Raw genomic sequence first — 27,830 nt, 5'->3', positions numbered from 1 at the left:
ATTAATTTGACTTAAACTCACATATTGCAGTAAATTGGGTGTTAAAGGTAGAGAAGTGACATTACATTATTACATTACATTATGTTATTTCAGGTGTCCTGTCAGTGTTTTATTTACATCCTGTAATATGTTCACATCATGTTCTCACGTCTTGATGAGCACAAAGATAATTTTGAATAAACAAGTAAATCTTCCAATCTTCCTTTACTGACTCTCTCTTTTACTTTTATGTTCTGTCACTAAGATGTTTGCACTCAACATGTTTGTTCTCGTCTCTTCAGTGATCATTCCATGCAGAAAAACATTTAGTTGAATTAAAATGTTACAGCTATTGCAGTCAGTCATTTAATGAATATCATTCCAGCTGTGACTTGTTGATTAGTTCTGGTTATAATATTGGAAGCAGCAACTTAAAATATCTCACTTGGGGATCTGACTCATGATCATGAAATGAAGCACTTGTTCTTGTATTTCTTTTTTAAGTATTTCATCTGTTGTTCTTGTTTTTTCTGCAGTTCCTTCAATTCTTCTTTTAGACTTTCTTCTATGTGACTGGAGAGGTTGTGCAAAAGAGTAAACTCATTTTTGTGTTCCTCTTTCTCTTTCATTAACATCTCATATCTTTGCCTCACATTCTTCAGTTCCTCGTCATACATTTCTACCAAAGCTCCAAAGTCTTTGCTGTATTTCTCTCTGAATTCATTCAGTTCTTCAGCTTGTTTTCTGGCCTCCTCCTCATATTTCATCTTCATTTCCTCCAGCTTCTTCTTGTAGTTTTCCTCTAATTCTTTCCTCTTCTTTTCCTCCTGTTCTATTCTGATACAGTCCTTTTTTCTTTTGTTTTCATATTTCTCTTTTTCCTGCTCATATTCCTCTTTGAGCCTTTGGATTCTCATTTCTTCAGCTTCTCTTCTCTGTATATTTTCTTGATTTCTTTTTTCCCACCATTCTTTTCTTTCCTTCTCCCAGGCTTCTCTTTCTCGTGTCATTTCTTGTCTGTTGTGTTCCAGCTCTCTGCTCAGCTCTTCCTTTGACTCTGATTCTGATATTTGTTTCTCTAAAATTTCAAGTTTTTGTTCCCACTCCTGTTGTTGAATTTCTTCCTGTTGTTTCTTCTTCCTGTCTTCCTCTTCTCTTATTTCTTGTTCTTTCCTTTTCTCTTCACGTTCTTTTATAATGTATTCCTCCTTCTCCTTGAGTTGGTTGGCGCTCAGTTCTCTCTCTGATTCAAATTTGGATATCTGTTCTTCCATTTTTCTTTGCATGGATTGCATTTCTTCTTCATGTTTTCTTTCAAGTTCCTCTCTCTCTCTCTTCATCTCTTCTTCCCTCTCCTTCAGGATTTTCTCCACTTCCTTCTTTATTGCTGCCTCGGCGTCTTGGAACATCTCAGTGGTGTAGCAGCTGCCTCCATTTTCCTTCACCATGGTGTCAACCTTAATCAGCAACTCACTGACTTGTTTACGTTTTTTCTGATCTTTGTTACTGAATACATGGTATCTTCCTCCACAGTCAGCAATCAGATGTTTGACAAAGTCAGCACAGTCTTCTTCTATGTAACTTTCAATTGATCTATCTTCCAGATCATCTCCTCTGGTGAATAAGACGATGACAAAGTCCTCTGACTTCTTGCCAAAATATTTCTTGATCAGCTCCACAGAGTCTTTTTCCTCTTGTGTAAATCGACCAATCTGCAGCACCAGTAGGATCACATGAGGCCCTGGAGCCAACATGCTGATGCATTTCACAAGCTGCTGTTGAACTTTATCATTGGACAGAGTCGTGTCGAACAAGCCGGGGGTGTCGACCACAACAATACGCCGCCCATCAATCTCTCCTGTTGCTTTCTGGCAAAACTTAGTCACTGATCTCTGACTGGCTCTGGATTCAAAATGCTTCCCCAAAATGGTGTTTCCAGTCGCACTCTTCCCACTGCCAGTCTTCCCAATCAGCACCATCCTTAGACTCTCTCTGCTCTGTGTCACATTCTGCAGTTCAGCTTTAAGTCTTGTGTTAGTGTTCTCCTGCTCTACAACCTTCTTCATCTGAGCCTTGGTGAACATGTCCTTTGTGAGGCATCTGGAACCTTCAACTTTCATCTTTTCCACAACATCCAACATCTCAGAGATCTGCTGCTTGTCCTTGATGTTGAGAACAACATGTCTTCCTCCACAGCTCTGAATGAGCTCCTGGATGTCTCTGTTCTGTCTTACAAAGTCAACAACAGCTGGAGCTGTAGGATCTGTCTCCACAGTGAACAGAATCATGGTGAAGTCATTGACTGGAGAGCTGAATGTGTTCTGGATGGTCTTTAACTCTCCCTTGTCTTCATCGGTGAGGGGATCCACAGGTAGGACCAGGATGAAGGCATGGACGCCCTCAGGATCACAGAGGGAGATACACCTGAATGATTCCTCCATCACTGCCTCCTGAGGTTTTCCATACAAGGCAGGCAGCTCCACCAGGGAAACCCGACGTCCACACACCTCTCCCTGATGTTTAACACACTCTGATGAGTTGGAGACTGAATGAAGCTCTGTCTGACCTAAAATGGCCTTGACTGCTGAAGTCTTTACTGCTCCTCTCCTCCCACACAGAACCAGGTTTAAAACTGGTTTGACAAGTTCAGACTTTGGTCTTATGATCTCTTCAGTGAAGGTGAGGAAGGTTCCTTTGTTTTCATGAACAATGTTCTCAATCTTCTTCATTAACTGTCTGTGGTCATCTTCAAACATGTTGTAGTGTCTTCCCCCACAGTCTTTAAGGAGCTGATTCACAGTGAAACTTGTTTCATTCTCCCGGTGTTTCATGATGATCATGGAGTGTTTAAAAGCATCTTGACCAAACAAACTCAGGATGAACTTCAGTGTTTGTCTGTTCTTCTCAGTGAAATCAGAAGGCTTCACTAACAGCAGCAGAACATTTGGTCCTGGAGGACAAAGAGTCACACAGCTGTTCATCTCTTCTCTCAGTGTCTCCACAGACAGACTGAAGATATCAGGAGTCTTAACTACTGTTAATGATTTTCCGTTCCACTCTCCAGATACTGACTCACATTGGTTGGTCAGAGAAAATCTCTGAAAATCAAAATGTTTTTTTTTCATGATAAAGTTGCAAAGTGTTGTCTTTTTCTTTTTGCTTTTTCCTAACAGCACAATCCTGAGTCCACATCCTGTTAAAAAAAAAAAAAAAAAAACGTGATTAATGTTTGATATGCAAAACATAAGCTTTTAGGGGAGTATTACTTATTCCTTAATGATGATAGCAAACTGTGCCCAACAAAGTTGATCTTAACTATAGAGAGGGCAGCTCAGAAAACCATATGCGTCATTTGATGGGCAGGGAGCTTTAAAATCTGTGCAGCAATACAACATGCTCTGTCCTGAGACCTTCGAATTGAATAAGGAAAAACTCATTACAAAAAACAAACCTTTAACAGGGAAAAAATGGAAGAAACATCAGGAGGAGCAACATAGGAGGACTTCCTCTCCCAAGATAGTAAAACATACAATAGATGTGTGTACAGAATGTGAACAAAAATATTGAGAACTGGCTAACTTGTAACTGAAGGTTACTTCCTGGTGGGGAATATTTAACCTTTCACTAGACCCACGCGAGTTACAACATGTCCAAATAAGGTTCTTCTTTACTCATCTACACATGTGTTGAGGATTCTATTGGGTACTGGATCCTAAACAAGAAATTATGCTCACCTATGTTAACCAGTCATGTTGTCTACATTCAAATCACATGCAATACATTCTAAGAGGAGACAGTCTGACTGTCTGAAACAGAGCACAGCATATCTTCTCATATCTTCCATGATGTTGGTTTGCCCGAAAGATAGCCAGCCTTATCAGGACAGCTGCCTTGCTCACTCATTCTTAGCAGAAAGAGAGATGAGCCACTCTGCTAGAGACTGGCCATGACCTACTACTCCCAGGGTTTCAGATGACCCAAAAATGACCACATGTGTAAATAACACAGTGTCATATTACTTTTGAGCCTAAAGAAGGAAAATTCCTTTACACAGAATAGACTAAGAAAGACAAACTGCAGTAATATAGTATGGAAAACAGCAATAAATATTTTTCTGGACTTACCAAAAGATTGTTTCATGACTGGATGATCACAGCTCAGATGCTTTCCATTGTTGTCTTTCACTATTTGGTTCAACTTTGTTAACAACTCTGGAATTTCAAGGTATTTCTGCAGTGACCGGTATCTACATCTTCTGATCATGTCCTGTAAGGATGCATGGCCTATGACATCTGAACTCTCCTCTCTGGGTGGTGATATCAGTATCAGTGAATGATCAAATGATCGATCACTTAAGAGTTGAAGAACTCTGCAGAGTCTCAGTTTGTGTTCCTCAGTGAAGTCCTCAGGATGTAGAACCAGCAGGAACACATGAGGTCCAGGATCAGAGAGACTCACAACGTTTTCTACATGTTTTCTTAGTTTGTCTTCAGAGATGTTTGAATGCAGCAGATCTGGGGTGTTGATGAGAACTATTTCTTCCTCCTTCAACTGTCCTCTGACTCTCTGACAGCAGTCTGGCTCTTCCTCAGTGTTGAACTCAGTCTTTCCCAGTATGAAGTTCCCCACTGAACTCCTCTCAGACCAGCTGTTCCCCAGCAGAACAACCCTCAGCTCAGACACTGGAAACAAAACAAGTGAAAACACTGCAAAGGTGAACAAAGAACCTTGCAAAGGTCAAATTAATCCAAGGAGCAACAAAGCCACCTCAGAGTTGCAAAATTTGTTTTAATTTTGTAAATTTCAAAATTAAATGTTTTTTCATAGACTAAACATTAGGGATTCATTAATTAGTTCTTATAGTTTGTGCATCCCCTATGTGCAATTAAACACTGCTATGTCAGAAAAGTATAATTAAATTTTATTTGTGTGTTTATTTTTTATGCTGTACAATAGAACATAGGGTGAACAAATATCCCAAATAAGTTGAGTCAGAACCTATTTTCAAGCATTTGTGTTAACATGTCTAAAGTGATACTGTATTGATGTTCAACTAATTTTGACTGAATGTAAGTCTTTATTTTCAGAAAATAAATTCTTACAATTGTTATTTATGAAATATGTCAGGACTAAAGTGATAACCCATGGCAAATCAAACTGTTTGAGTATCAACACCCACAGTTGCAGGTTTAAAAGTGTAATGGTGGGCTAGAGGTTTATAACATGTAGCACATAGCGGTTTTTTGCATGTCACCTCCCTCTTTCTCTTCCATATCCAATAAAGGCAAAAAAAATTACAAAGAAGGTGTCTCCAAGAAGGTTACAGTTACTTCTTCACAGAGTCCTGTGGCTATATTAATGTAATATATTCTTTTAACATTGAAAAAACCAAGGAGATGGTGACTGACTTCAGGAGGAAATGGCCCATGCATACACCGATTTCATCAACAGAACTGCTGCAGAGACTGTACAAAACACTAAGTTCCTGGGGGTTCATGTGGACTGCTTAACAAAATAACACACCGCTGACTGTGCTTTTATGTTTTTGTCTTTTTTTCTTATCCATAACTAGGCAGCTGTTATGCCAATGTGCAATATTATTCATTTATTTATGTGCAATATAACACAATCATGTGCGCAACAACTCTCCCCCTTTCTTTTCATGTTTATATTCCTTACACCTCACACCAGTGCAATGTCCATAAAAGTTTTATTTATTCAGTTTTTTACATATATTTATTTATAGAGGTCCCTTTTTTATATACTGTTTTTATCTGTGTTTTTAACAGTACCATGCTCGTAATTACGTTCCACTTTGCATCACTGATGTTTTTGCTGAATGACAACAAATCTTCAATCTTGAATCTGACACTCTCAATTTCAAGGAGTGCTCCAAAGCAGGAGAAATCAGTCCATGATACTGATTTATGGAGATTGCTTGTTTTACTTAGCAAAGTTATCCACATAATTCAGTTATTCTTCTTCTAAACAGCCCTGTTCAAGAGATTCTGTGGTGAGAGTCGACTTGTGTGTCTTGATGTGCATGAGCATATCACCTCCCATTCATGCACTTGTTGAGTGGCCACAGCCAATTAGTGTGGGTTAGTCCTGCAGTAAGAAAGCAGCAGGTGAAGAGAGAAAGAGAATAATAGTAAAAAGTTGTAGAGGACCAAGTCACCAGTTGACTGAGTAATTTTGGATATATGTGTGTCTATGAAGAAAAAGTAAGTGCATATTGTATCTGTCCTTGTGTTCACATATAGGACTTTGACCATATGTTTAAGTTAACAAGGCTGCTTGTTAAAGATTTTTTATGTAGGAATCAGAAATTCCTTCTCATTAGTGACATCTGTGGCCATTAAGTGAGCTGCAGTTAACATCCTGGAGCTTGCACTCACAAGTGTGACACTGTTCTTGTTGCTGTGTTTTTCCTCGCTTACACTTCTCATAATTACATAAAAGATGAAAATTCAAAAAATGCACTACAGGAATTGTATGAGGTCATCAGCATTCACATGACAAAATAACCGGATGGGATTTTCATTGTAGCTGGTGATTTTAATCACAGAGCTCAGAACTGTTTTACCTAAATTCAACCAACATTTCCACATCCCCACCAGGGGATGTAATAACCTGGACCATGTTTATACGAACATTCCTGGCAGCTACAAAGCCCTTCTCCTGCCTACCTACTCTCAGCTGATAAATAGGGTCAAACCAGTAGTAAAAACTGTTTAAGTGTAGACAGATGAAGCTACAGCAGCTCTACAGGACTGTTTTGAGTGCAAAGACTGGCACATGTCCAGAGATGCCGCCACCCAGGAGTACCACATCAATCTTGAGGAATATACATCAACAGTGACATCATACATCAGCAAATGTGTTGATTATGTGGTGATCACAAAGACAATAAAATCATTCCCCAACCAGAGAGCCTGGATGAATGGAGAGGTGAGGACTCTACCCAGAGCCAAAAAAGCTGCCTTTCGGTCAGGTCATAAGGAGACATACAGCACCACCAGAGCAAGACTGAAAGCTGGCATCAAGGAGGCAAAGCGGACACATCAGCAGAGACTGGAGAGAGACCTCAACACCAGCAGCACCAAAGATATATGGCAAGTGATCCAGAACATTACCGGCTACAAAAACAGGAGCGCCACGTTGCCTTATGAGCTTAACTTATTCTATTGTGGCTTTGATATCCTCAACAAAGAGTCAGCTGTAATGTCCACTCCGCCTCCAGAGCAAGCAAGCAAAGTTTATTTATATGGCACCTTTCACAGACACCAGTCACAAAGTGCTTCACAGTCAATGAAATAAAATCAAATACAATCAAAATAAATAAAAACAAAGACAACAGATAAATTATACAAGGAGAACAGACATAAGAGACAAATTAAAACATAAAATACCACATGCTACCAAAATGCCTGTCTGAACAGATGGGTTTTTGGCTGCTTTATAAAAGAGTCCACAGTATCCAGACTATTCCAAGTTTAGGGGCTGCCGACTGGAAAGCACAATCTCCCCGAGTCTTAAAATGTGTCTGAGGTACACTTAGAAAGCCCTAAGTGGAGGACCTAAGAGCTCAGCTTGTGATGTAGGGGTGCAGAAGGTCAGTGATATACTGTGGGGCCTGGCCATATAGGGCCTGCCTAACCTGCCTTTAGAGTATTGATGCTGGTGTGGTAATGTGTTATTGTTATATTCTTGTGTCTATAAAGGTATCTGGGAGAATGTAGGTGTGGCAGCCATCCGAATTTGCCGCACCTGTGCCTAATGCTGCCATAGGATAAAAGGCCAACTTCCAGCATTGTTGGAGCTCTCTCTCTCACTTTGATGCATCCCACCCAGCAGCCGTAAATAGTGCATTGCAGTAGTCAATGTGAGAAGAAATGAAAGCATGTATTAGCATTTCTAGTTCAACTGATGAAACTGTAGATCTCAGTTTACTTATATTTCTCAAGTGGAAAAAGCAAGACCTGGTGAGCTGCTTTACATGCGTGTCAAACGACAAGGACTGATCAAATATTACCCCTAAATTGCGCAGGCTGGATTGGGCAGCAGAGGAAAGAGACCCAATACTTTTTATAATCCCAGGGGCAACATTTTCTGGGGCGAAAACCAGGACCTCTGTCTTATCAGCATTGAGTTGTAGGTAGTTTTCTGCTGTCCAATCTTTAATAGCCTTAAGACAGTCCAGCAGCCTGGATAACCTAAAAGACTCACTAGGTTTGAAAGAGAAATGGAGTTGGATATTGTCAGCATATAAATGATAGGCAGCATCAAAACTGCTGATTATCCGTGCCAAGGGCAGCAAATATAGAGAAAATAATAGGGGCCCCAGAACCGAACCTTGCAGGACACCACAAGAGAGAGGAGAGGAGTCAGATACAGAGTCACCAATAGAGACGGTAAAAGTAAGATAAGAGAAAATCCAGTCCAATGCTATGCCTGATATACCCTCCCAATCGCGTAACCTCTTTATCAGGATATGATGGTCTACTTTGTCAAATGCAGAGCTGAGGTCAAGTAATACTAATACAGAACAGTTTCCCGCATCAGAGGATGTCCATGGGGCTAGAGGATAATTTGATTTTCCTTATCAATGCAGTCAGATCTTGTAAGCTAATTCATTGGAAAGACTCCAGAACTGGGGAAGATAGAGTGAGTCTAGAGCTGGGCGGGCACATCCTAGGATGAATAGCGGATCTAATAGCCATGACCTTATCCACAAAAATGTAAGGAACTTGTTACAATCATTGCCAACAAAAAATGGTAATGTAGAGGGTGGCATTGCAAACAGCGGTTATTCATGGTGTCAAATAAAATCCTAGGATCTCTTCTAGAGGAAGAAATTGCATTGGCAAAATAAGCAGTTCGGGCTTCCTTAACTAGTACATTGAAAGAATAGCGCAGGTCTTTAAGATGCAGGTGATGCACCTCTAGCCCAGTGACTTTCCATAGTCATTCTGTACCGCGACACTTCTGTCTCATGCAGCGAACATCGTTGGTCATCCATGGAGAGGTGTTACCGATAGCTCTAGTCCTAACCCTAAAAGGTGCCACTTTGTCCAATAACATGGAGCAATGCTCATTAAAAGACTTCATTAAAAACTCTACATCGTTAAAATCTGTATTAAAATCACAGTAAAATTGTGGTGAGAACAGAACAACTGCACTCTGAGTAATTATTCGGGAACGCAATGTTCTTTTAGGACACAGAGGTTCAGCATTGGCAGAGAGATTAAAAGAAATACATTTGTGATCACTGATCTCTAGGTCTTCACAGTGGATGTGATCAATATCTAGTCCAAGAGTGAAAACAAGGTCCAAAGTAAGGCCACCTATATGAGTGGTGCCTGACACATATTAATAAATTCAGTGGCTACACGATCAGTGGCATCATCAATGTGCAGGTTAAAATCACCAACCAATAAAACCTTGTCCAGTTTAATAATAGAAGTTTAAAAAATCTGTAAATTCAGATAAAAATTGGCCTGCTGGATCAGTAGGTCGATAAATGAAAACACAATAAAATGGCTTTTACCGACCAACTTTAGTCAGTTGTAGTTCAAAAGTGGTGAAATGTTCTGTGCTCACTAATTGGCTAGAGAAGCTTTTTTCCTGGACCACAGCAAGACCTCCACCACGGCCAGACAGATGTGGAGTCCCAATATATGAGCAGTCAATAGGGCAAAATTCATTTAAATGGAAAAATTCCATATTTCATTTCCAGGTTTCAGTCAGAAATAAGAAAGCCACGACTACTACACTAAAGACATTACCGATGTTATTGACTTACACACTCAATATTTGCAATTATTTCTTCAGTTGTTTACTTTATTATAATAAATGTCTTTAATTTACTTCCATCCATTGTGTCCATTCCCACATTTGTTATGGCCCAGAAGCCGGGTTATGACATATTGGGGGCTCGCTGGCCATTTTTTCCCTGTTTTTTCCCTTGAGAAGTGCGTTCTCTCGAACTGGGAAGTCTGCTACTTGCCCAAGAAGAATGACAAATCACATTACTTAACATCATGTTGGGCTTACATAGCCTACCCACCTATAAGTGGGATGCTTGTAGGTGCTGAATCAATGCATTTAAATTAATATTTTATCTTTATTAATGTAAACATGATAACTACTAATGCACTGAAGAGAAATTTTGTCGAGCAGGCAGCACTAGCTGTCGAATGTGCTTGTACTATAACGGAGTGTCACAGAAACTGACAGCATATTTTGCAAAAAGTATCAAAACTGGAAAGGTTCGATACATTTAGATGTATCAACTTGAAGGAACCGATACTGTGAAAAGAATTGGTCCGCTCATTACTGCCTGGAGATAAGGAAGAGTCTCCAAGTCCTGCTGCTTTATTTTTCAGACACATGGATTAATTTTTGAGCAACAAAAGGAGATTTTGGTTTCGCAAATGGAAAATGAAAAAATGAAACATGAATTGGAGATAAAAAAGCTAATTGAAGTAGAGAGAATCTGCCAGGAGTCTGAGAGAGCAAAATTAGATTTGGAGTGGCAGCGCTTGTCTTTGGTCAGAGATGGCATGTTGTCTGGTGAGGATCAGGGCAAACAGGTGTCCAGTTCTTGATGTGAATAACTTGTGCTTGCTACCTCAGTTTAATGACAGGGATCCAGACGCTTTTTTTTTGTTGTTTGAACATGTGGCTAAGGTTAGAAACTGGCTTGATGCAGACTGCACCCTTATGCTGCAGTATGTCCTCTCAGGGAAAGCGCAAGAGGCTTCATCTTTGAGTCTTGAGGATAGCTCTAGCTACTCTAAGATAAATTCTGTGGTGCTTAAAGCATATGAGCTTGTGCCCAAGGCATATCGCCAGTGCTTTAGGTCCTACGAGAGAAAAAATGGCCAAACATACGTAGAGTTTGTCAGAGACCTGTCAACTCACATTAAGCGGTGGTTAACTGTGCTTGATGTCACTACGTTTGAGGATCTGTGTGATTTGATGATTCTGGAGCAGCTTAAGAATTCTCTTCCAGAGCGCATTGCGAAATACATCACAGAGCAGAAAGTCACTACTGCTGCTGATGCTGCTGTACCAGCTGATGAGTATATGTTGCTTTATAAGAGCAATTTCAGATGTTGATGTTTTTGGTGGGCGAAGAAATAATTCTGATACTGTTTTGTTTGAGATGCAACGTTCAAAGAAAGTTGCTTTGAAATCTGACTTTAAAGCAGGTGGCAACTCTGACTGGTAACTTTTGTAATTACTGTCATGAGAAAGGGCACTGGAGGGCAGATTGTCCTGTGCTTAAGGCTAAGACCAAGGGAATGAGAGCTACACCTGCAGCGTTTGCTGCCCCTGTTAAAAGCTGCTGTGTTCCGGAGGTGCCTGTGAACCACGTGTCTTGGCAGCTTATGCTCCTTTCATTCGAGATGGGTTAGTGTCTCTTGTAGGAGGTGATATGAAAGTAAGTGTAAAAATCCTGAGGGATACAGGGGCTTATGATTCCTACATTGTTGACTCTGTTTGCCTTTGTCTGAAGAGACTGATACCAGTGGCTGTGTTCTCAGTTGTGGGATGGGGTTTAAAATTCTTTCTGTTCCTTTGCATAATATGATTCTGAACTGTGAGCTGGTTAATGGTGAGGTAGCTGTTGGTGTGCGGCCAGTGTTGCCTATCGAAGGTGTGTACTTTATTTTGGTCTGGCTGGTGGTAGAGTTTGGACTGACACTCCTCTCTCACCTGTGGTTATGTCTTGTCCATCTGATTTTGTGTCTCCAGTTGCAGTCCAGAAGTCTTGCCATCATGCGTAATTACGCACACTATGAGCAAGTCAGACTCTGACGTGTCATCTTACAATAACAGTGATGTGGAGTTGGAGGTCCCATCACTGTCTGAGCTGCCTGTGTCGCTGTCACACAGTGAGGTAGTGCAGAAGCAAAGTAATGATTCTTCTTTGAAAGAACTATTTGAGCATGTTTTGCTGGCGAAGTAGTGCTGCAAACGGGCACTTCTTGCATGATGGTTTGCTGTTTAGAAAGTGGGTTCCTGTGGGTGAAAACTGTTTGAATGCTGATTTTTTCCAGATGATGGTGCCAGCTAAGTTCCGCCCTCTTGTCTTGAAAGTGGCACATGACGAGTGTGGACATTTTGATATATGCAAAATGTACCTTAACATCCTTAAACACTTCTTTTGGTCATGTGTCAAGCGGGATGTTTCTGCATATATTAAGACCTGTCATGTGTGTCAGCTCACAGGAAAGCCTAATCAGAGTATCAAGCTTGCACTGCTGCAGCCTATCTCAGCTTTAAGTGAACCATTTACACACCTCATTGTGGACTGTGCCGTCTTCCAAGTCTAGCTGTAAATACCTGCTCACAGTGATGTGTCAGAGCACCAGATATCCGGCGGTGTATCCCTTGAGGTCAATTAGAACTAAGGCTGTGGTTAAGGCGTTGTCTCAGTTCATTTCGATACTTTGCATTCCCAGAGTGACCAGGGTTCAAATTTTTCATCCAAAATGTTTGGGTAAGTGTTGAAGCTGTTGCGTATTACGCAGAACCAATCATCAGCCTATCATGTGCAAAGCCAGGGTGCTTTGGAGCGGTTCCACCAGATTCTTAAGTCTCTTCTGCGTGTGTATTGTACAGAGCTAGATAGGGAATGGGAGGAGGGGCTGCCATGCTTGCTGCAAAGGAGACAGTACAGAAGAGTATAGGCTTTAGCCCTAATAAGTTGGTCTTTGGATGTGCTGTGCGGGGCCCTTTGGCTGTACTGAAGGAGGACTGTGTGGATACTAATCCACCGACTAACCTGACTGAGTATGTGAATGGGTTCAGACATTGTTTGTTTATGGCTGGTTGCATGGCAAGAGAAAAGTTGTGCCTGTCCCAGAGGAGAATGAAAGAGTTGTATGACCATCATACAGAGTGCCACGAGTTCAATCCAGGAGACCTAGTTGTTGCACTTATGCCTATAGTTGGTCCACCTTTTCAGGCTAAGTATGCAGGTCCGTACACCGTCACTGAGAATGTCTCTGATTTGAACTAGGTTGCAGCAACACCAGAATGGAGGAAGACTAAGCGTCAAGTTACAGACATTTGCATGTGGTAACATTTGAAAATGTGTTTAAAAGATTATTTGAAAGTATAAGCCATGAGCCATACGTTGATGTGAATGTGAAACATGAACTTTAAATCAGCAGGTTTTAGAAAGCTGACGTGACTGAGAAATATGTAGTTTTATACTGTTGTGTTGTATTCAATATTAAATGAGCATTGGCTGGAGAAAGACGCTAACTTTGGCTCTCTCCCTTATTAAGCCACAGACTATGTTCTTATTGGCTAAGCAGTGCATCCTTGCCTGTGTAACCATTGCTGTTGGTCCAGATTTCCCCTAGGTCTGGCAACAGTAACATTTCCATGAAAATACATGGGGTATGACTAATACCTGGAAAACAATCAATTACGTCTGTAAACTCCTAAATAATGAAACCTAGTTTACTACCCCAGCAAGTAGTAACGACCTAGCAACAGAGACGATTTCTAGTCCCTGTTGAGTCAGCCAGCCAACTTGAGCTGATGCTTTCTAGAGATTGTGGGATTTCCCAAAAATAACGAATACCACATTTATAAACAGAACTGCTTTGCTAACTCAATCTTGTTGTAACTAATGTTGTACAAGTGGCGTAGTTTCTTTATAGAACAGCCCAGTGTGTACAAAGTACGCATGATGCGTGTGTGTGGTAGAGCGAGAAGAGAGAGAGGGTGTGTGACTGCAAGACTGGCAACCGGAACACAGAGAGTTAAGTTAGCAGTTTAGCTGTGAAAGTAGAAGTACAGTGCATGTACAGTTTGAGCTGTTTGTTGGCAAATAAATTCTGAAACTCCTCAAGATTGAAGCCAAGTTCCCATTTCTTGCTTGCCACCTGTTGATAAAAGTGGAGGGAGTTAACCCCAAAGTTATCAGTGACTCCAGCCCTGGAGTAGTACACAAAATCTCCCCTACTTCAAGCTAGTAGCACCGTGTCACTGACTCACCGGCACAACTGATGGAGGATGCCAGAGTGGGAACTAAGATATACTCTCAACTGAAGGGAAAATGGCTAAGTTTTGCTGTGTATGGGGTGCCGGGTAACGATAAAGAGTGGAGAGGGGTTCGGGTTTTTCAGTGTGTGTAAGTGTGTGCTTGTGTAACTCGTCCAACAGTCTCAGAGTTCAATCCACTCGGAAAAGGATCCGTTTTGTTTTCCCCACAACCCTTAATCAGTTCAGTTCAATCCAGTTTCACAAACATAAAAGAAAGACCACTCAAAAGTCTATTCTGGGTTTTTACTCGTTGATCCCCACAAAACAAAACAAACCGCAGACACTAGCAAAGCAACACAGTACTTAAAATAAATAAGCCCTGCAGAAACATCAGATAGGTTGGACCACTGTGTTTTAACCACAGATATCCAAACGTTACAGTTACGGTTGAAAATTCAAATCAACTGCCAGTTGTCCAGTGTGTAACATGACTTCATGGTCTATAGTTCTAATGAATGGCGGACTAATATTTTTAGTGATGAGGCATTTTTCATTTGAGCACAGCCAGGTGTGCTGTCATGCTGATTTGATCACATTCTAAATGTTTAGCTGACCAATCAGATTGCTTGATCGGTATTATCTGTTGTATAAAATGTTGTGCATATGCTCAGGGAGAACTTGTGTACCAAGTTCCATTTTATTAAAGACAACATAATTGTAGAAATGTCATATTTTATTGTTACTGTAGTGCTCCCTGTTGGTGGAATTACATCAAACGTTACATACTAGTGCAATATGCATGTATGTACAACATTCTGAAATTTGGTTGCAATTGAATTATGCAATGAAGAGTTTTGGCCTGTCACGTGTATAAGGCCACACCTTCAACATTTTGGTAAACAATTAAAGGCAAACTGTAAGTGATATCCAAAAATTAATGTATTAGTCATCTAAATATGGTATGTACCAAGTTTAATGAAGATTATTTGAAATATGTACAAAAAGAAGCCAAAAATGTGTTTACCAAAAAATCCAAAATGGCAGAAATTGTAACGGCGCAAATGGGTGCATATATGTATCAGTCGAAACCACATCATCCAAGCAACCCACAGGACAAAAAAAATTTTTCTACACCTAACGGTCAATGATTTATTAGCCAAAACATAATACTCTTAACAATTGGCACTATTGAATACATGTCTTAATACAATACCAGTAAAAAACAGTTTTTACTGTTTAAGCAGCAGACACAGTTTAACATCAACTGTTTGAGGAGACTGCATAAATCAGGCCTTCATGTTCGTTTCATACAATGAAACCATTTCTGATGGAGACCAATAAGAAGAAGAGAACTGCTTGGGCCATGAAACACAAGCAATGGACATTAGACCAGTGGAAATACTGTCTGATGAGTCCAGAGGTGAGATGCTTGGTTCCAGCCACTGTGTCTTTGTGAGACCCAGAGGAGGTGAACAGATGGAATCTGCATGTGTGGTTCCCACCGTGAAGCATGGAGGAAGGGGTGTGATGGTGAGGGGGGCTAAATGTAACTATCTTCCCTTGACCCTCACCCCTTCATTATTCATCCTTCACCTCCCTCCCCTCTTTCTCTCTCAACCCAACCGGTCAAAGTAGATGGCTGCCCACCTAGTGCTGGGTTCTGCTAGAGATTTCTTCCTATTAAAGGGGAATTTTTCCTTGCCGCTGTCACCAAGTGCTTGCTCACGGGGGAATTGTTGGGTCTCTGTAAATTAAAGTATGGTCTAGACCTGCTCTATGTGAAAAGTGCCCTGAGATGACTTTGTTGTCATTTAGCGCTATATAATAGAATAGAATTGAATTGAATTGAATCCCTCACCCTTCATCCCTTCAACCCTCATCCCTTCATCCCCCATGCCTCCCTTCAGACCCTCAATCCTTTCCTCATATATTATCTCGGCTCTCATAATCCCATATTATCCATTAAAACAGCATCCTTTCATTCTTAACTTCTTCTAGCCACAGCTGATGTGGTTCACTCAACTCCATCTGCTTCTTTTTCATCCATTCAATCTTTATTTGAATCTCGAGGCATCATGGAGGGTATGCCTTCGTTTTTCATCGCCGTCAACTGACTATATCAATCATCTTCAATACAATCATTCTTTATCGATTCAGTGCTTCAGTCAGACCAGACCACCAGATCATCCATTTTCTTGTACGTGGTTGTCTCACAGTTTCCACCAAGTCCTCACACTTGACACCCACCCCCCCCCACCATCCAGCCGATGAACTGGAGAGACTGCTCCCCCACTTAGAGTCTTGTCCTTCCCCCTGTTCCCTCCTACCTTCCCACCATCAGTAGTCATTGTCTAATCGACTAATAACATACATCCATCGTCGACCCTCATCCCCTCAACCCTCCATCCTATGTTCCTCAACTCTCATCCCTCACCCCTTTCCTCCCCCCATCACTTCATCCCTCCATCCCTAATCCCTTCATCAGGTTCACCAATCCATCCATCAACATCTCAGCTGTCTTTCATTATCTCAGTTGAACTATCGAAATCCATATTGTTCTTTGTGTGGTCTTGGTTAGTGAATTTCTGCATAAATATGACCTATAACGTGATCAGATATTTACACAAGTCCTAAAACTAGATAAAGTGAAGCCAATTAAACAAATGAGACAAAAAAAAAAAATTACATCTTTTTCATTTATTTATTGAGGAAAATTATCCAATCTTACATATTTGTGGGAGGCAAAAGTATGTGAACTCTTGCTTTCAGTTACAGGTGTGACCACCTTTTGCAGCAATAACTTCAACCAAACATTTCCTGTAGCTGTTTATCAGTTCTGCACATCAGCTTGGAGGAATTTTAGCCCATTCCTCCTTACAGAGTGGTCTCAACTCAGGGGTGTTGGTTGGCTTCTTTGCATTAACTACATGCTTCAGGTCCTTCCACAGGATTTCTTTAGGATTAGGGTCAGGTCATTGACTCAGCCATTCCAAAACATTATCTTTCGTCTACTTTAACCATTCTTTGGTAGAACCACTTGTGCATTTAGTGTCGTTGTCTTACTGCATGACACACTTTTTGTTGAGCTTCAGTTCACAGACAGATACCTTGACATTTTCCTGTAGAATTTGCTGGTACAACTCAGAACTCATACTCCATTAATGATTGCAAGCTGTCCTGGTTCAGAGGTAGCAAAGCAGCCCAAACCATGATACTACCACCACCATGTTTCCAGCCTGGTCACCAGAATAAAACGTTGGCATTGTACGTTTCTGCAAACCACAGAAACGTTGAATATCTATGTTTCGACACGTGTAATACGTAGCATATTAACATTTCAACAAAACGTATCATATCAAAATTTCAACAAACCATATCATCTCAACATTTCTGCAAAACGTAGCATATTAACATTTCAACAAAATGTATCATATCAACATTTCCAAAATACGTATCATTTCAACATTTCTAAAGTGACGTAGTTCACATGACATCTATATGAGCTGACTTTCCTATTAGGAGGAGGAGGAATCGGTGGATGGTTAGTAAATTTCTTGGCAGAAAGTTTGAAGTTGGAAATCAGCAGAGACCGTGGTTCGAGAACACCTCTGAACCAATGCCTGCTTCCTGTTTCAACCGACAAAAGTGGGTGGGTGTTTTTAGCGAGACATCAGGACATTTGCAGTTGTTTTTATTTTATTTTAACCCAAACCATGATCTTTCCCTAACCCTAACCAAGTAGTCTTTGTGCCTAAACCTAACCAGACCTGAACCACAGTGTTGTCAAACCATAAAACATCATTATTCAATGGATAGAAATGTTAATGTGCTACGTTTTGTAGAAATGTTGATATGATATGTATTGTTGAAATGTTAATATGCACGTATTACACGTGTTGAAACGTAGATATTCAACATTTCTCTGGTTTGCAGAAGTGTTCAATGCTAACGTTTTATTCTGGTGATTGGGGTGATGTTTCACAGATGGGATAAGGTTCTTATGCTGTGTTTGCTCATCGCCAAACATAATGCTTCTCATTTAAGCCAAAAAGTTAGATTTTGGTCTCATCCATTCACAGAACATTGTTCCAATCACCTTCTGGCTTATCCACGTGGTCTTGAGCGAACCATAGGCGACCGCAGTGTTCTTTTTGGAGAGAAGTGGCTTTTTTCCTTGCAACTCTGCCATGCACACCATTGATGTTCAATGTTCTCCTAATGGTGGACTCATTAACATCGACTGTAGCCACTGCAAGAGGGACCTTTAGTTTTAGTTTGACCACTCCTGGGGAGGGTAACAATGGTGTTCAATTTGTTGTTCACAACGGGCCAATAACGGTGCGGATCCGTTTTTTCGCTTCTGGAGCTGGCCCAGTGCCGGCCCAGAAGCGAAAAAACGGATCCGCACCGTTATTGGCCCGTTGTGCCAAAGGACACTGGCCCGGGTCCATTTTACAGATCTGGCCCACAACAGATGAGATTATTTTGTAGTCATTTGTCCGAAGGTGGGCCAGATCCGGTTCAGTTCTGTACTAGATCCGGCCCAGAGCTTCCATAAGTTCTGGGCCAGATTTGTAAAATGGACCCGGGCCGGCGTCCTTTCTTATCTGGGCCGGCACTCGGCCAGCTCCAGATCGGATCACTTTCTAGCCATTTTGTTCAAATATTTGCTGTATCTGAATTAGTTCTGGGCTAACCTTTATCTTTTCCATAACTAAATTCAAACTAAAAAAAGTATCTCTGGATATAAATTTCTAGAACTATAGTTGCATCATCATAACTGGTTGTTAAAAAAAACAACAAAAAAAAAAACAGAAATCATAATCATCAGGAAATGCTGCTTTGTTGGTCGTTCACTGTACACTCATCAGTCAAAATCTGTAATGAAGTGTGCTCTACTCACGGTGGATTAACTCCAGAAAAAAGTGAATGAAGCCTGACATTACATCACTTGGGTTTACCTGTGCATGTTGAGTGTAAACTGAGTAAATATAAAATAGTGTAATTATGTCATTTGACAATAGCATATGGCATATGAAGAAGAGACGAAGTCCTTTTAAACCCGTAATTTAGAGTGTAACAGAAGTATAAAAACTGACCTTTGACACACCAAAGCACACTGGGAAGAACTAATGTAATTGTCAGGGACCAAGCAGTAAGGCTCAAGAACATCAGGTGTGTAGCATAAAACATTGTTATTTATTTACAATTTAATTTAATCTTAAAATTCAAATTCAAAATGCAAAGATCACTAGAGAAAAGTAAAACAGCATAATGAACTCAACCGGGTTGGCAGGAATAAACAATTAACTAACAACCTTAACCTTAATAGCAACAACAATACCAACATTATTCACAACCAAACTAACTGTGACCCCATACCCCCCCCCCCCCCCCCCAAAAAAAAAACAAAACTTAAAATTTAACTGAATCCCAAACATATCCCCACCCATATGACCTCTCCCACAGCCTGCTGTCACTTCCACTTCCTCGTGCCACTTCTTTTGCTGGATCCATGAAAAACAAAAAGTTAAAACATAATTTAAAGCAAGCAAGAAATGACAGAATGTTAACCAAAATGTGTGCATACAAATTAGCAAACTGTCAAAAAATAAAGTGTGTGCTGTAGGAAAAACAAAAGGCGTGTACTGTCATTACTTAAAATGTTTGTATGTTAACGGTGCTAAAAAGAAAACCACAAACACTCAGTATCGGTGTTTAGTGCGGCTGCCACAGTAATCATGAATGCAAAATATATGTAAAATATACAGTACCTTTATGAAGTCAGCCACTGCTGCTCAGTGGAATGTTGTGATACCTATAAACAACCAATTGTGAAGTTTAAAACACCAAAACATAAGTGCTGCTGCAAAAGACTAGCACAATGCTTTATCTGAAATTTACCGTGGTTAATGCCTCTTTAGCCTTGGCACGGTCTTTGCGGCCACCTCCCCGGTCAGATGCCAAGTTAAACCATCTGATAGCGTATGAGTCGATCTCACTGTCCGGAGCACTGCTAGCAGCTTGGTTCTTCCTTACAGCCCCTGTTGAGAGAGAATTTCCATCACATTGTAATTTCCATCCATCTTCCACTTAGCCATTCTAATAACCCACTGTTTTTATAGCTGTTTTAAAGGGGTGAAAAAAGTGTCCAATGGGTCAATTAAGTGATAAACAGATTATGCAACAGCTAGGGATGTCAACAATTAATTACAGAATTTCCTCAAATAGCACCTCAACTGCAGAGGCTACCCAGCCTTATATTAGTGATAGGCCTTTATTTCTAATTCCCTCTCTTTGTATTTTAGTACGAATCCTCCTCTTCTTCTGATCTGCTCCTGTTTGCCTGTTTTAAAGTTTTGTTACTGCATTATGCTGTTACATATAAACTCAAGACTTCCTGTATCCATCTCAAATTAAAAGCCCTCTAGCATTTCTGTGGACAGCATCTCATCTCATTTCTTAACATTTATTTTGAAATCTAGTAACAACAACTAAATGAACAACCCAATACAATATGCTTTTCAATGGTAATACATATTGCAGCGCATTACACAACTTATTACACAGCGATCAGACAATGAATTACAGTTAACTTAAGATGAAATTTTTAACTTCTTTACGTTACTTATCCAGTAAGACTGCAAAACTTTAACTAACTTATAGCCTGGATTTGAAAATTACTGTAATGATGAGGAAATCAAAGCAGGAAAAAAAAAACAAAAAACCGTACCCTACTGATCCACGGCACTCTGGGGGAACCTGAACCTGAAATAGAGACCGGTTGTGCTGTCAAATGGTGCTGTTTCAAACTAATGTTAGCAGTTAGCCTTAAGGTTAGCCGTTAGCCTATATGCTACTGGCTACATTCCTATGAGCAGCTAACGTAACGTCAACAGATGGTAAGATGCGGATGAAAAGCAAGTTGTGGGCAACATTGGTTGTAACATCACTAATAACAAACACAGAGTTGTTAATTCATTATTAATTCTAACTAACTTAGCTAGTTAAGTAAGCTAGCCCGGCTAAAAAGCTAGCTGTTGCCGATATAATATTATTAGCAAGCTTAAATGGGAAGTCAAAACCTTCTGAAATTATGCTAAGAAGCATAAAACCACTTTAAATACTGTTTTGCCACAACATAGTTCGCCTTACCGTTATAAATAATTTTCCAGGGCTGGAAGAAAAGCCGCCAACAGTTGGTCCGGTCTGATATGACTGAACAAAAGGAAAAAGAAAAAAAATCGCACGCTCGTTTCCACGGTTCTGGCCCGTAACTACTTTGACTCTGCTGACTGATTGCGAGTCTAACTGACACACCCACTCGTCAGCCTGTATGCGGTCCGCAGCAGGAACACATGAGGTCCAGGATCAGAGAATCTCACACAGTTTTCTACATGTTCTGTCAGTTTGTCTTCAGAGATGTTTGGATGCAGCAGATCTGGGGTGTTGATGAGAACTATTTCTTTCTCCTTCAACTGTCCTCTGACTCTCAGACAGCAGTCTGGTTCTTCCTGAGTGTTGAACTCAGTCTTTCCCAGTATGAAGTTCCCCACTGAACTCCTCTCAGACCAGCTGTTCCCCAGCAGAACAACCCAAAAACAGTGATGCAGTGCCTCTGCCAATCCAAACCACCACTCAATGCAGATGTAGGCACTTTGTGCTATTTGTGGCCATATTTGGCAGAGGTGTTTTTCAGAGATCATCTAAACTCATATATACTGTATGTACATACAGTATATAATACATACATTTATATATGAGACAATCAGTTGATTAGATCCAAGTAGCCTTACAGACTGAATAGTGTGACCAAAATGACCGAAATGTTGGTGATAAATGTATGTGGCCTGCTCCTGTTCTTCAAACATGGTTTAGCTAATTCAGGTTAAATTATGTTAGTAAAAATGATTGTTATGGATGTAGAAAATATTATTGAATTATGTTATAACTTGGTCCTTCGAATGCAGTTAAATGTTAGATTTGTTAAAGGATTTGACTGCTGATTTTCTATATTTTTCTTGTCAACAAATCTCATGTTTGGATCCAAACCAACAATGAACTGATCTACTAACAAGTACTGTGTGTCTTATATATCTTATTCCTCTGTGCGGTAGACCTCTGTTAAACTGGGTGTTTCTTCACACTAAAAAAATTGGCACATTAGTTTGTCTAGTACAACATTGTAATTTCTGTCTGTGGATCAGTAACTTCCTGACAGACAGGAAGTGTGTGAGGCTGGAAATCACCCCTCCACCCCTCTGACCATCTGAACAGGAGCACTGAAGGGCGGCGTGCTCCCCCCTCCTCTACTGTCTGTATACGAATGACTGCGCCGCCACAAGCTCCTCCTGAAAAGATTGCAGATGACACAACCGTCACTGGTCTGATCCAGGAAAGGGGACGAGTCTGCATATAGACAGGAAGTGGCGCAGCTAACATCCTGCTACAGTAGATTTAACAATAGACTTCAGGAGAGTCCCCGCCCCACCCTCCCTCCACCCACCAGCTTCTTTCCAGAAGCTGTTGCCCTACTTAATAGCTGAATTAACTGTTATCAAACTTTACAGTTCACATCCCTCATTTAATCCCTGCAATGTCACTTTCATATATTTCATCAAACTGGACTTGTACATTGATTCAACCTCCACTGTTACATCATTTAATTATTTATGCACATGTCACATTAAATTTTTGCTCTAGTCACCTTCATATATTTCATACATTTCATTTCTTTGTCCATAGCACAGTCCATATTTCCTTTGTACAGTCACAATCACAGTTTGTATGCTTTTATACTTTGCTAATAAAACAGATTCTGATTCTGATTTCTCAAAGACCTTCAGGAGAAAGTCCAGAGGCTGTAGCACAACAAGCTAGTGAAGCTGTAAACAGAACACATGCTCAGTGGCGTCTGCCTTACACAGAACTACTCTCTGGAGACTGAAAATGTGATCACTGTTATTATTTTTTTATTTATTTATTTATTTATTTCTAAACAAACTAACGTGACCAAACTCTTCATGATGAAAGAACATGTCACCCAGTGCAGCGGTGTGACTCACTCACATGTTAATATTTTCTGGACAACAACGGAGGAATAAGATATATCAGGCTTTGATACACACACAATACTTGTTAGTAGATCAGTTCATTGTTGGTTTGGATCCAAACATGAGATTTTATGACAATATTAAAAATATAGAAAATCACCAGATTGATCCTTTAATCTTTGTTGACGTTCTCTTGAATAGCAGCGTTCTCTTATCAATAGGCAACAACAGTAGACAGTCAGAACCATGATTATCTTTCATATGATTGTAATCATGATTGGCTGACATGGCGTTTTGACCAAAAACAGCATATTTTACTACAGCTGAACATAGCAGTTAATTTAAAGCTGAGCAAGCACCTTAAACACATTCTAATGACAGCATGAAACCTGAAAAAAATGTAAAAATAAATTAATAAATGTAAGCACTCAGTCTTAAAAAGACTGTTTGGCTTGTGTCAATTGATCAACAATCAGATACTTCAGTACAGTACATCAATGAACTCAGTTACCCACATAGGAAGAACAAGATCAACATCGTGTGCCTTTGATAAAACACTTTTAAATGTATGAGTTTTAAAATTAATTTAAATTTGAAAAAGTTCTTAACATTCTCCCACAAACTCTTCTTTTACTTCATTATATATCGAAACACCTAAACAGAGTCAGATCAGTTGAACTCACTGTCAGGGGGCATATTTTCATTGCTCCTGCTGCGCCTCAGAGGTCTCTCTTTGACTTCTGCAAGAAAAAAGAAAAGCTATATTTTAGAAAAATTTTACATTTCAGATTCCTTTATACTGTTGGGTCTCCTCAGTAGACAAAGTACAGCGACTCTAGAAAACAAGTCCATTAACACCAGGAATTAGATGATATATTAAAAAACTAAATACGTAAATAATTATTGATATCTATATTATTTTTAATTCAAAGGCAGAACATGCTTTCTACTTATCAAATCAAACTCATGCACACACACACACACACACACACACACACACACACACACACATGCACACACAAGTTCTGAGGAACTTCAAGGTTTCTAATAATTTATACTATTATATTTTCACTCTGCCTTATTTTAGTTGGAAAGCAGCCCTGAATATTTTCCCTTTCATGTCTCATGTCAGTTTATATATCATGAAAATTGTGAAAGTCAATGTATGATTTTAGTTTAATGAGACATGAAGGCAGAAATGTACATTGAAAATTATTATTATTATCATTATTATTATTATTACTGCCTCATAAAATTGACTATAATTGACTATAAGTTGACTATATATATATATATATATATATATATATATATATATATATATATATATATATATATATATATATATATATACATACACACACACACACACACACACACATATATATATATGTATATAAATTCTGTCTTATACCATTTTGCCACACATTCACACATTAGTTCACTGGAGTTGTTAGATAGATACTGTAAATTACTGTTACATATTTAGATATTGTAGATAATGTTAGAGATAAATAGATAGATTGAAGTACAAACTGTACTCTTATGTTCTGAATACAATTAGATCAGATTCATCTATTCATCACTATTATGTTCATCCTAGTGGTGATTTTAACAGAACAAGTTTCAACTCACTCAGTTTCGAGTGTCAACATCAGCCAGTGGATTTTCTGCTCTGTCTCTTACATTGGAAACACATCAGAAAGAATCTCTTTGCAGTAAGTATGAACAGGACAAATGATTAAAGCAAGTAATAACTGTTTCAGTGTTCATGTGCTCCTGACAGTTGTTTTGAGACTTGAAAATTTTTTAATCTATCCTTTAAGCCCTGGTGAAACAAAGGAGTGTACTTTCTTGATCATAATAGTTTTCATCCATATGTCTAATATAACAAGCCTTATTATTTTCATAGCATAGTTTGTGTTCTCATTAGATGGAGCAGTGACCCTCTAGAAAGGTACTGACCCTCTCCTGGATTATCCTGCCTCTAAAACAGCAAATGTCATCAACAAAACATAGTTACATTATTGATATCGATTACTGTGATGTTGGATTTTGTGAATGAAATATTGCAGCGATAGATTCCTCTTAGCAGCCCAGAAAAACACAATCTGAAAACAGTCAGCTGCTGTTTGCTAATAAATGTGTAACGCTGTGTCGCCACCTAGTGGTACAGATTTGGCCCTACAACTGAGATATGAGGAGGAACTTTTAGCTTGGCCAACTATTTTCAATTTAACATCAAACATAGTAACTCTGAACAGCTTGTGAGAGTTTTTGCATATTTCTGCTGTAAATCTGACTATACTCACCAGATGCTGCTGCAGCTGCCATCCTGTCACTGTGCTGGAAACACCAGAAGAAGCTCAGCTGAAGACCAGCAGTCTGCTTTTAAAACCCTTCAAACACAAAAGGACAAAATAATTCTCATTCTTTTAAAAATAATCATTCTCCAGGACACTTTCAACAACCTGGAGCCAGTTCTCTTTCTGTGGTCCAATACAAATTGTTGATGCAGCCTGGAGTTGCAACAATTTCAGGTGAACATTTACAGATTTTTTTTCCACAAAATCTCTCAAAACACATAAGATGCCGACAGACAAAAAGTGAAAAGTGTAGAATAAATAACGGACGTCTCTCACAGCAAACATTCTGACATAGAGGAAAAGCACAGGTGTTATTAACATTCATAGGTCTATTCCATGTAGGTGTGTTTGTTCCAGTATTGCTTTTACATTTTTATGGTAAATACTGTAGAGCCTTTATGTGTTATGCTCGTATAGATATTTGACATGTGTAGAGTATTTCTCTGATGTACTTATTACTTTTCTTTTTAAATGGTTTTAATGTGTATTAATAATACAAATCAATTTCCCCTTTATGATAGTAAAGATTGATTGTTGACTTGCTGATAATTCATGTGTGAGAGAGGACTGTACTCATCCCAAACCAGCTGTCATTCCTTCAATCACTTCTGTTATTTTAAAGCTGCTGTTACACATTCGGGGGTTTTCAGAGTAATATAAAGCATGACTGTGAGATCATAACTTCAGGATTTCACCTTTACCTCTTCTTTGAACAACAGCTTTTCTCTCAGCTGCTGCAGGGACATCGGACAGAAATCAAATTGTGACCGTTCTAATGGCGTTACATGTCAAAAACAGCTCAGTTTTCCAGGACGTTCAGAACAAAAGAGTCACCTCCCAGGACTCTTATCATCAGGAAGTCAAACTTCCTTTCCTTTTTTTTTTTTTTTTCTTAAAACCGTTTTTTTTCTCAAATAAAATCACCAGATCTTTTATTTCCTGTCTAACAGATTTGCCACGAAGACCTGAAACCAGTCAACATACTAGTGTTCAGCCGAGAATATGAAAGAATAATGTGAAAGATAATTCAAGTTTTTCTTCTCTCTTCCATTTTGTTGCCGCGATGTTTTACCAGCTGTACTGCAAGCGGCCCACCCATCACCCCAAACCGCTTCAAAACCAAGTATCAAGTATCAGTTTTAATCACTTTGTAGACTCATGAGACATAAATAATAAAAGTCTTTCCATTCCTCTACAGTTCTAACACATTACATCAACTTTATATGTATTTTATTTGTATTTAATTCGGTAGTTAATTTACTTACTTGGTGACGTTTTCATTCTTGCTGCGCCTTCAGTCCAAAGACGATGAAAGTGAAACTTAAGTCAAAGAGGGAGAAAAAAAGTTCTGCATCGGTTTTTCTCTCATGTTCAGATGTGTTTCACCAATATTCAAAAACAGCCAAACATATTCAAGTTCATGAACTAAAACAAGCGTTTAAAAATCAAAATGAACAAAACTTATTTCTCTCTGCAATAAAACCATCTGAAATGATTTTTCTTCACAGAATAAATCAATGAGATATAATTATTATAATTATAACTATTTTTATTCACTGTAGAAACACTGTCTGCATTGTTGAGACGTAAACGTCATCACATTATAGACTGTGCGCAGGATTTTAATTGATTTTTTTTTTTACAAAAAAAAAAAAAAAAACAAACAAACAAAAATACTATAAAAATTTAAAAGAAATAAAAGTTCTTACAGGTGTCATTTTTCATTTATGGCTATTTAAACATGGGCGAATCTTTCTGTTACAGCATGATTTGTTTTTTTATTGTCTCAATTTCTGCAGTATTTTGTGTCTATAATTTGGTTTTATTTGTCCAGGTTTTGAGATTTCTGCCTCCACTTTAAAACAATGTAAATTACTGGATCCTCATTTGTGGAAACATGTAGTGAAGCCCTTTAACAGACTGCAGTAGTTGATGTTAGAGCTCCACCTGCTGGACACAACACTGAAAACACACAAGAGGAGCAGTGATGGAACTAGCCAACAACCTGAAACAAATACTAGCTTTGTGAGGCTCCTCTTGAAGCTTTTTTCACTCTGTCAGAGGTGCTGATTCAGCTCAGTGGTTCTTTTGGATTCTGTAGTTTGTCATGATGTGAAGTAAATATCTTGTTGAATGTCTGACAGTGTTTCAAGGGTCTACTGTGGTTAACAACTCTTCTGTGTGACTGACTGAATATTTGATCATGTTACAGGATTGTTTACCTCAGAAGTGGGTTTTAAACACATGATGCCCACCTTTTCAATCAAATATCAGCTAAGAAACCCAAAATGTTGATTTTCCATCTGTAATTCTAATTTATATTCTAATCATTCTAAAAAATAATTTCAATTATCACAAGTGAACTTATTGGGCCTTTAACAACACAAACCTAAAACAATAACCAGGTTGAAGTTAATAAACT

The 27,830-nt window shown here is 39.2% G+C and overlaps 1 protein-coding gene and 1 long non-coding RNA gene across 3 annotated transcripts; both read right to left on the bottom strand.

The window, feature by feature from the left end:
- Positions 1-184: 184 nt before the first annotated feature.
- LOC122968499 (GTPase IMAP family member 8-like) lies at positions 185-26,729 on the bottom strand. The gene is made up of 5 exons (XM_044333789.1): positions 26,674-26,729; positions 25,355-25,441; positions 23,726-23,782; positions 4,104-4,661; positions 185-3,172 (listed from the first exon to the last, which is right to left on the bottom strand). Exons 2-5 carry the CDS (start codon positions 25,374-25,376, stop codon positions 444-446), a joined length of 3,366 nt encoding a protein of 1,121 aa, XP_044189724.1. The 5' UTR covers positions 25,377-25,441; positions 26,674-26,729; the 3' UTR covers positions 185-443.
- LOC122969308 lies at positions 19,394-21,123 on the bottom strand. Of its 2 annotated transcripts, XR_006398982.1 has the most exons (4): positions 20,723-21,123; positions 19,894-20,033; positions 19,764-19,807; positions 19,394-19,496 (listed from the first exon to the last, which is right to left on the bottom strand). It is a non-coding gene; the product is annotated as an uncharacterized LOC122969308 (long non-coding RNA). The 2 variants fall into 2 exon arrangements; XR_006398981.1 differs by lacking the exon at positions 19,394-19,496 and having other exon boundaries at positions 19,638-19,807; positions 20,723-21,114.
- Positions 26,730-27,830: the final 1,101 nt, after the last annotated feature.

This window comes from Thunnus albacares, chromosome 2 (genome assembly GCF_914725855.1).
Source record: "Thunnus albacares chromosome 2, fThuAlb1.1, whole genome shotgun sequence".
In the NCBI taxonomy this organism is placed as follows: domain Eukaryota; kingdom Metazoa; phylum Chordata; class Actinopteri; order Scombriformes; family Scombridae; genus Thunnus; species Thunnus albacares.
The sequence above is the reverse complement of the archived record's forward strand: the minus strand, read 5'-3'. Positions and strand labels throughout refer to the sequence as shown.